Source organism: Physeter macrocephalus, chromosome 17 (genome assembly GCF_002837175.3).
Source record: "Physeter macrocephalus isolate SW-GA chromosome 17, ASM283717v5, whole genome shotgun sequence".
Taxonomy (NCBI): domain Eukaryota; kingdom Metazoa; phylum Chordata; class Mammalia; order Artiodactyla; family Physeteridae; genus Physeter; species Physeter macrocephalus.
This window is the reverse complement of record NC_041230.1, coordinates 3,479,721-3,489,063: the sequence shown is the minus strand read 5'-3', so window position 1 is coordinate 3,489,063 and position 9,343 is coordinate 3,479,721. Positions and strand designations below refer to the sequence as shown.

Below are 9,343 nucleotides of genomic sequence, written 5' to 3'. Positions count from 1 at the left end.
ACTTGGGGAATGTGCTTCTACCTTCAACACCACCCGCCCCCCCCCCCGGTCCCAGCATAAAAAGCCTTTCCCTGGAGCACTCAGGACCTGCACACCCACGTATGAAACTGAAAGCTTCCCGACACAGCTGGACCTCCCAAAGTGGGGGACGTCCTTTCTACCTCCTCTATGTCACCTCGTTCTCCTAACCGCTGGCTGCCACCCAGCACCTACACTTCCTCCGACGCCAGCCGAGTCCCCCTCACCACCGCTCTGGCCCTGCTCCGACCTGTGCAGCCACCTAGGGCCTCAGCCCCCTGCCCTCTGCCTGAGCACAGCTCCCGCGGAGGCAGCAACCTCCTCGGGACCGCGCGCTCCCTCTGGGGCACAGGCCGCCCCCAGACACACCGGAGGCAACACACAGGTTTAGGGTACAGGCGGGGGACGGGCCCAGACACCCTGGCTCACCCGTGGCGGTCTGCGCCAGCTTCTCCTTGGTCTTGAGCGCGTGGGCACGCTCCTCCCGCAGCCGGTCCTCGTCGCGTAGCAGGGCCACCAGCTGCTTGGCCTTCTCGCGCACGTTCACACCCTGGTCCTTGCCGTCACGGTCCACGTACTGGAAGTCCTTCAGCGTCTGCACGGCGTACATGTTCTCCTTGCACTGCTGCGACACGCGCTCCGAGCCCGTCTTGATGAGGTATTCCATCAGTGTCATGGCCTGCAGGGTGGGACGCACCGTCACCCGAGGCCCAGCCCACCCACGTCCTCCGCGGCACGAGCTGCCACCGGGATGGACCTTGAAAACACCACGCGGGGTGGCCGAAGCCGGGCCCCAAAGAGCAGAGTGTGCGAGAGTCCACTCACAGGAGATGTCCGGGCGGGCCAACCCACGAAGTGGGCCCGGGGACTTGGGGGTGACTCTCGGTGGGATCGGGAGATACCCCCTTCTGTCCAGGGGGACAAAAATATTCTGGAACCAGGTGATGGCTGCCCAACACTGTGAATGTGCTTAGCGCCACCAAGCTGTGCACGTTAAAAGGGTGAATCGTGTTGTCACGTGACCTACGCATATCTCAGTGAACACCGGCCGGTGCAACACCGCAGCCCGCGTGGGGATCCCCAAGCGAGCGGTGCAGACCCCGCTCTGTTCATTAAAACGAAGATCTAAGGTCGCCCGGCCGGAAGGCAGCTTGTGAGGTCCCGCTCGGGGTGCCCGGTGCACAACACATCCTCCCGCTTTCTCTAGCACCCTGTGAGTCTGGAAAGTGTCATCCCAAGCATAAAGTTTCACACCGCCCCAGCGCGATCTGAAGACAATGGCGGAGGAGGGAGACGCCTTGCCGGCAGGGCCCGTCCAAGCCTGGGCGCTCAGAGGGAGGACCCCGCGGGCAGGGAGGAGGGAACACCCTTTGGAATCTTCTGCATTTTATAACATGGGAACAAATTCCCTTTTCAACAAGGTTTAATGGGAAATACCCCCCCCACTCCCCACCCCAGGCAAGGCCTTCGTGGTCTGCAGAGCGTGGACTCCAGGCGGTCTGGGGAGTGAGGCGAGGGGTCCTGGCCCCTTTCAGGCTCTGTGGGAGGCCGTGGCCACTGTCCTCAGGAAAAGGGCACACCTTAGATCTTGCAAGTGACGCCAGGGGCCTCCCGGAGTTCCCAGACCCACCCAGGGCTCCTAGGTCTAGAGCAGAACAAAACAGAGAGGGAGGGGCAGGCCACCCCGGGAAAGCTGTCTGAACTGCAGCAGAATCCGCCGCCAGGGTCACATCTCCCCAGCCTCCCCAGGGAGACTAACCTGGATCTGGCATGGGTCCTGAAGGTGTGTTGACACTATTCACCTCTGTAATTAGAGATTAGTCTTTAACTGACCCGGAGACGTTTACGCCTTAGAGGAGAAGGAAAGAAGTGAAACCACATCCGCGTGTGGAAGGCAGGCTCCAGAACTGGGCCAGCCGTGTTTGGGAATTCAGAATTTTCCCGAGCTCGCGGCGCCATAAAGACTGCGCACAGCACGCGTAACCGAAGTCCCCCAGAGGAGGCTGACACCAGCGGTCGCACTCTGTGGGACCCCCAAATCCCAGATAAACCACCTCACCCCAGTCCAGATGGGGCCTTGGTGCCAAATGACTTTTGAAAACTTTCATTTTCAGAGCTCTGGGGACTTTGGAACTGCAGTTTAAAGACCGTGAACATGGAAATAACCCAAACACCCCACGGGGGTAGATACACACGTACGAGCCGTGGCGTGTTCACATGACAGGAGCCCCACACACACAGCCACGTACATGAACGAGCGGCTACACGTCAACCCCCCAGACGTGACGGCGAACAAAGACAAAAGACAGCAGGTACCAAGGATCACAGGACTCCACGCCTGGAGCAATCTCGGCAGATGGAAGGCCAGGCACGGTGCCTCCTGGGGACACATACTCTATCTCCACCTGGGCAGTGGCTACAAAGGGGTGCACACACCTAAGAGCCAGCTGGGCTGTGCACTCAGAACGTGCGCCTCGATGGAAAACATCACAGGTTTTCAAAACAGCCTGGTCCAGGATGTCCCGGGCCATCAGAATGCGAGCATCAGCTTAAACAGGGGTCAGCAAGCTTTCTCTGTAAAGGGCCAGGTGATAAACCCGCCAGCATTTCAGGCCGTGCACTCCCGGTCCTGAGAGCTCAGCCCTTCACCAGGCCACGCGTGATAAAGCTTTACTTACAAACATAGGCAGAGGGCCAGGTGTGACACATGGGCTGTAGTCTGCTGACCCCTATTTTCGAAAATAAAGACTGAGACCCAGCACTCCTCAGCGAAGTCAGGTGACACAGCCCAGAGTCAAGAGGGTGGGCTCAGGGACACCCCTCTCAGCCCCACCACAGCGGGGGCGGCCCTGAACCTCTGCGCCTCCGCTGCTCTCCGCCCACAGGCACCGGTCACAAAGAACCTGCCACCTGTGGCCTCTCAGGACTCACCTCCCCTCACACACCCAGCCCAGCCCCCTCCCCACCCAGCTTCTGCCCCTCCCCCTGACCTCACACAAAGGCTCCCCAGCTCCCCCGCCCTTTCCCTTCACAAGAAATGACTCAATCGAATCCAAGACCCAAGACCCAAGCGTGGCTTGTAGGGAGGGGCGTGGGAAGAAGCCAGAGCAAACGGGCCTCAGATCCCAGCTGGAACGTAAGCGGCGGCGCCACCTCTCCAGGCCTCAGGCTCCTCATCCTGGAACCCACCAGGGAGCCACCCCAGCCTCCGGGGGGACAGACTGCCTGGCCGGCACATGCTCCAGTCTGCGCCCACGAGACCAGGGGCCTCACCCATCTTGCCCACCGCCACATACAGAGCAGGCCCTCAACTGCCATTTTACCGAAGGAACAGCGACAAAAGGACTCACCAACACCCCTGGGCCGCAGGAGTCGGACTCTCCCACAGAGGGAGGTCCCGGGACTGGCCTGAGGCCGCATTGCTGGGGGTGGGGCCTCGCCACCTGCCCCAGCCCGGGGCGCTTTACCACTTCTTGACCCACCTTGGGACGCCAGGCCCCAGGCCCCCAGAACAGCAGTCAAACGAGAAACCCACCCATTGAGCGCTGCCTGCAACCGAGTTCCCTTTACCCAAAAAGCCTGTGGTCTGTCCTTCTGTCTGTTCGCTGGATCGGGGCGTGTGCGTGTATCACTGGGGACACTTGAGCCACATTTCTCAAAATGCCACAGGCACATACCCAGAAATTCCAGTTCTGGAAAACGGCAAACATACACGGACATTCGTGGCTGTCTTGTTTGTAAAAGCAGAACATTGCAAACAACTTAAAAACCCAACACCAGGTAGCTGGCTACGTCAATTATGATCAACCCAGACAGGAGACGGGAAATTGTTTTAAAAAAAGAGTGGCAAGTCTTTGTTGTCCTGATGAGAAATGACCCCTAACATATATGCTTGTTTTCCTTTTTAAAAGTAGGGTATGACTTACACACGGTAAAATTCACTCTTCCTTACAGGTTGCTTTGCGTTCTGGAAACTGCATACGGCCACAGGACCACCGCTGCAACGAAGATACAGAACCTGTCCGTGGCCCCCAAAACTCCCCGGAGCTGCCCACCTGCCTGGACCTCCACGCACAGATCACCATAGAGAACAGAAGCTGGGGACACGGCCGCCTCTGAGGGAGGGGTGGACACTGGGCACCCACTTAGGCCTTCTAAGTGGATCAGTCTTGAGAATGTGCCACTTCTTCAAAAACCACAAGGCCCAAAATTCTTTGTTGCCTTCGCTGAACAAGAGAGAGATTTACATAAATTACGTAAAGACACAGAACTCCAGCTCCTCTTGGAAACCGGAAAGGCGACCCGACCCTGGGCGCCCCTTGGTGGGCACGCCCCCACCCGGCTCTGCGCCCTGCACTGACCTTGTAGACGTGCCGCCAGTTCTTGCCGTGGTCGTTGAGCCGCTTCCAGATCATGCTCATGATCTCCGAGAAGGCGACGACGTTGTAGGTGAGGTCGGCAATCTCAGACATGAGGGAGCTGGACGGGCCCCAAGGGTCGTTGCTCGTGGCCTCCCGGACCTTGATCTCGGCCTCCGAGTAGTTGTGGACGATGTTCTTCATCTGGCGCCGCAGTGAGGAGGTCGACATGGTGGCTGGCGGTGGGGAGGGGGCGGGCCCCCCGGGGCGTGCAGAGACTGGCGGCGGAGGAGGGAGGCCGCGGCAGGGACTGGCAGGTCACCGCATCTGGGGAGAGGAGAGGACCTTTGGGAACACAAGCGGGATCCGCGGCCACCCGGCTCCCCGCCGCGTGCGGGGTGGAGGACCAGGTCCCCTCTGTGGCCTGCGAGGCTCTGGCCCTGGTTAACCTCTGCCTTAGTCACCCCAGCCACCTTTCAGTTCCTCAGTCGTGCCCAGCTCCTTCCTGCCAGGGCCCGGCTCAGCGAGGCGGAGCGTGCGGTGGCGGCCCCCAGGCCTGAAGGAGGCACGCCCCAGTCGACACTTCCTAGCCTGGCGCTTCCCGCACCGCAGTTTTCTCCTCTGTGAGACGGGGCTTCATTCGGAGTCCAGAAAACTGGAGGGAGCCTGCTGCGCAGGAAGCGCGCTGTCCACGTGGGGGGTGTCATGAGACAGTCACCCTGCCCTTCCTCCCCCTCACGAGGCCCTCGCACTCACCCGCGGGCTCCGCCGGAACACCCCACCCCGACACCGACACCGCAGCCGCCATTCCCCGGGGGCCTCGTCGGTAGGCTCACTCGCCCTGGTGATTTTCTACTCGTTTGTCTGACTCTGTGGCTGAGGCCGCCCTGAGAGCCCCATGGGGGCAGGGACCACGTTTGTCTGGACGTGGCTTTTCCCGTCAGAGGAGCTGACCCGGAAGAGCCATTCAATAAACTGTGCAGGAAGGAAGGGAAGGAAGGAGGGCAGGAAAGACCTCTGGAGCAGGGGTGAGGGGGCCAGAATCCCCTGCAGAAACAAGGACACACAGGGAGGAACACAGGGAGGAGGCCGACAAAGGGAGCAGAGATAGACAGGAGGGGGTATGCCAGGGGGACGAGATGTCCCAACGGGGAGGCTCAGGGAGGAGAGATAAGGAGCAAGCCCGCTGGCTAGGCCCCAGCTTCGTGCCAGGCACTCCTGGAGCACGAGACATCCATTATCTCATTTAACACCGCGGGCGGGGTTCTAACAGCTGAGGAAGCAGAGGCTCACGTAGGTGAAATAACCCAGCCAAGGTCACACACTAGGCCTGGCGGCCCATACTCCACCCCAGGCCTCCCTGGGCTCCAGAACATACGCTTTTAAGTTAACCTGTGCCGAGAGGAGAGTGATGGGAAAGAAAGAGAAAAGAGGAGAAGGGGATCGGCCAGTGAGGCCCGTCACAGCAAGCACTCACGCTGCCCTTGCCCGCTGCCAGGCGTGCTCCTGAGCGCCTTCCACACGGCAACGCCGTCCATCCCCACGGCGCCGGGATTCACAAACGCCTCACGGGCGAGGAACCCAAGGCACAGGCCTCACCTCCGGAGCAGCCCGGTTGCAGAGCAGGCTCTGACCACCCCGTCCACAACCTGTCCAGCATGCTAGCCACAGGCAGAGACCTACAGAGACCTCCTACAACCCGAGTCCCAGCGGAGGCGGCTGGCCCCTGCCTTGAACACAGGAGAGCAGGCACTTGGAGACAGATGTGAACAGCTGAAAAGACATGGCCAGGGTGCCAAGACAGACCCAGCCAGACACACTACGACGAAGAGTTGATCTGACAACTAACAGTAGGAGACTGAAAGGAAAGGGAGAGAGGAGAAAAAGAGGCACCGAGAAAGCTGCGCACACAAAGACACGAGAAACAAGATGAAGAAACATGGCAAGAGAGTGAGGCAGACGGGCAACGAGAAAAGACGGGAGACCCTGAAACGAAAAGAGGCAGTAACCTGGGACAGGGGACTAAGAGACAAGAAAAATGGAGAAGAACACGAAATCTGGGTCCAAATTCTGGCCTCCTTGAGATTCACTTTGCTCAACTCTGAAATGAAGGAAAAGATTCCACCCGGCAAAACTGTTGATTAAATACAATGGATACATAAAGTTCTTGGCGCTGCGCCCCGTGGGTAGTAGTTCAACAACGTTGGCTACTATTATTGTCAGAAAAAAAAACCGAACTATTTCCAAAAGGGTGGCCTTCAGAAGATGTGCTATCTTAACACCGTGCGTTTATAGGAACGGGCGTTAGAAGATATATTCAACCTTCACGGCAAAACTAAAACTTCACAGATACTGCTTAAAACAAGACTACGTTTTTCAAAATTGCTTAATCCAAAGCGAATTACTAGATCGAATAAAAGACAAATCATACAGCGAAATTCTCCAAGGGGTAGTCAGATATCAAACGATATCAAACGTCATCTGCGTGGAACAAAAAAATCTACAAATAATCACGGAAACCACACTTACTACACACTTACTACGAGCCAGGGTTAGGCACTTAAAAGCATCACCTCCGTTATTAGGCAAAGCTGCCCTATTACGCAGGAAACATAAACACACTAATTTTAAAGACTAAGAAACTAAGATTTGGTGATAAATCACCTGACAAATCTTACAGGCTCGCAAAAAGTGGGCCTCTGGTTCCAGAGCCGGGTTCTTCACCAAAACTAACTCAAGAACCTGGGGGAAGGGGCAGACCCTAGACCAAGCGACAGACCCGCGGAGAGGGACTCGGGGTTGGAGGACACGGGTACCAGGACAAAAATGAGATGGGAAGACGGCGGGGAGAGATGCACAGAGGCTAGAGACACCTGGCGAACGGAGACACCAACATTAATCCTGACCCTCAGACGCCGAAACGTGACAGAAAAGCAGAACGAGACCGAGACAGACACAGAGACAAATGCTTTGCAAAGACGCCGAAACAGACACGGACACGAGCACAAGCGAGGCCCGCGGGAGGCAGAGGCAGTGACACACAGACACAGGCAGACGCGGGAGAGACGGAGAGCCGCGGGCGGCCCAGGCCGGCCGGGAGCAGACACACAAAGGCCGCGGAGACGCCCGAGCGCGCCCGCCCGCCGCGCCCCGGCCCGCGCTCACCTCGGCCCCCTCACGCCGCGCTCCAGGGGGTCATGGCGGGCAGCCCCCTGCCCCCGCTCGGCCTCGGTGTCGCGGGGCGCCCGCCGAACCGCGAGCGGCGGACGCGAAGCCGCACACGCGCGCACGCACGGAGGGCCGCACGCCGACGGCCCCGCCGCCCCGGCGCCCGGGAGGGGCGCGGAGAGCCGGGCGGGGGAGGGGAGCCGCCGAGCGGACGGGAAGCAACCAAAGGAGGCGACAGACCGGAAGCGGAAGTGGCCGCGCGACCCGCCCGTACGCCCCGTCTGCGGCGAGCCTGCGCAGTGGCTACTTCCGAGGACACGCTCTCCCTCGTGCCGTCACCTCCGGCGCGCGGGAGCCGTCGCCAGGAGCCACTTGCCTCATTTCCGCCCCCCTCCGCGAAACCCCGGGGACGCGCACGGAGAGGCGGGGCGTAGCGAGGGGTCAGCCAGCGAGCTCGGCCGGAGGCGAAGAGACCGCGCCGTCGTCCCCAGACTGCCCCCCGCGCGGTAGCCCCAGGCCCGCCAGGCCACGCCCCACCGAGGTGCCTTGGGGCGATCTGAACCCCTGCGTCCACAAGGCCAGCCGGATGCCCCCCCTCCCCACTTCATGCGGGGGCCACGCCCTACGCCCGTCCTAGAGCAGCAGGCCACGCAGGCGGGGTGTGCCACCTCGGGTGTGCCAAGGGCACGGGTGCCCGTGCCAGGTCGACAGTGCGGACAGCTGGGCCTCCCAGGGCCGAGCCTCAGCCTGGGGCCAAGGGAAGCCCTGAGAACTGGAGGGGAGGGGGTTACACACACCGGACACAGAGCAGCTCCATAAAGTAAAATACAACAAAATGTTTAATGAGCAAATTCGTCTTAGCAAATATGAAACTGCCACAGAGAGTAGGAGAGGGACAGGGGACACGGGGTGGAGGGCAGGTCTGGGGAGACTAAAGAGGAGAGAATCAACTATGTAAGAAACCAGGGAGGACACCGTGGAGAGGACCAGAGGCCAAAAGGACAGGAGCTGTGGTCCTGAAAGGGGAGAGGGCGGGGCATCGGGGCCGGACAACAAAATTCAAAATAGTTTGGCCATAAAATATAAACACGCTATGTTTCTACGGTGGGGAAGGGGAGAGAAAGGGGGCGTAAGGGAGGAGAGACTTCCGGGGAGGGGCCGTGGGGGTCCGACCCCGCCCTGCTGTGCACCCCCTCCCCACCCCTTCCCTCTGTGTCTGTGGGTGCATGTGTCTGTATGGGTCTGTGTGCGCACTTCCCCCGTCCCCTCCCCGCCCCAAACCCCCACCCCCACCCCCACCCTTAATCGCTGCCATTCCAGTTGCTGCCGGCTGTCATTCGGCTGTCACTCCTCTGCCCATCGTCTTCAGAGGGGGAAAAGAGGGGGAGCTGGAGGGGGAGAAGCCCCAGCCAGCCCTGCCCCTGCCCTCCCCCGCCGCCTCTACCAGAAGTCCCGGCGGTGGTAAGAGTCGGGGTCACAGTATTTTGTGACAACCACTCTGTTGGCGAACTTGCGACCTGTCAGGCCCTGCATGGCTTTCTGGCAGTCAAACACAGAGGTGAACTCCACGAATATCTGTGGGAACAAGACGCAGGTTGTGAAGACCAAGGCCTCCCGGCCTCCAAGCATGCGCCGGTTCACTCACAGCAACCAGCCAGCATCTACCCAAACCCAGAACTCTGTGGGAGGGAGAGGGAAGGAGGGAGGTTTACCAAACATCCTCCAGCACCCCAGGATCAAAGAATGACAGGAGACAGAGACATGCAGAGGCATGGAGAATGAGAGCAGAGGAAGCTCAA

The 9,343-nt window shown here is 59.8% G+C and overlaps 2 protein-coding genes across 9 annotated transcripts in view; one reads left to right on the top strand and one right to left on the bottom strand.

The window, feature by feature from the left end:
* EPN1 (epsin 1) overlaps nt 1-7,717 on the bottom strand; it is a 13,478-nt gene extending 5,761 nt beyond the window's left edge. The window contains exons 1-4 of one of the 8 annotated variants that reach the window (XM_028477859.2): nt 4,380-4,513; nt 4,094-4,244; nt 3,945-4,016; nt 448-697 (exon numbers count right to left, since the gene is read on the bottom strand). In XM_028477859.2, the coding sequence (XP_028333660.1) occupies nt 448-694 (247 nt within the window). In that variant the 5' untranslated portion in view covers nt 695-697; nt 3,945-4,016; nt 4,094-4,244; nt 4,380-4,513. Of the gene's footprint in view, nt 1-447; nt 698-3,944; nt 4,017-4,073; nt 4,245-4,379; nt 4,704-4,849; nt 4,957-5,132; nt 5,352-7,541 lie in introns of those variants that run through there. The other 7 variants (XM_028477855.2, XM_024117619.3, XM_028477856.2 and 4 more) reach the window with 7 other exon arrangements.
* Nucleotides 7,718-9,171: 1,454 nt separating this feature from the next.
* ZNF628 (zinc finger protein 628) overlaps nt 9,172-9,343 on the top strand; it is a 7,511-nt gene continuing 7,339 nt past the window's right edge. Inside the window, exon 1 of the mRNA XM_028478295.1 lies at nt 9,172-9,225. Coding sequence (XP_028334096.1) covers nt 9,172-9,225 — 54 coding nt within the window. The remainder of the gene's footprint in view (nt 9,226-9,343) is intronic.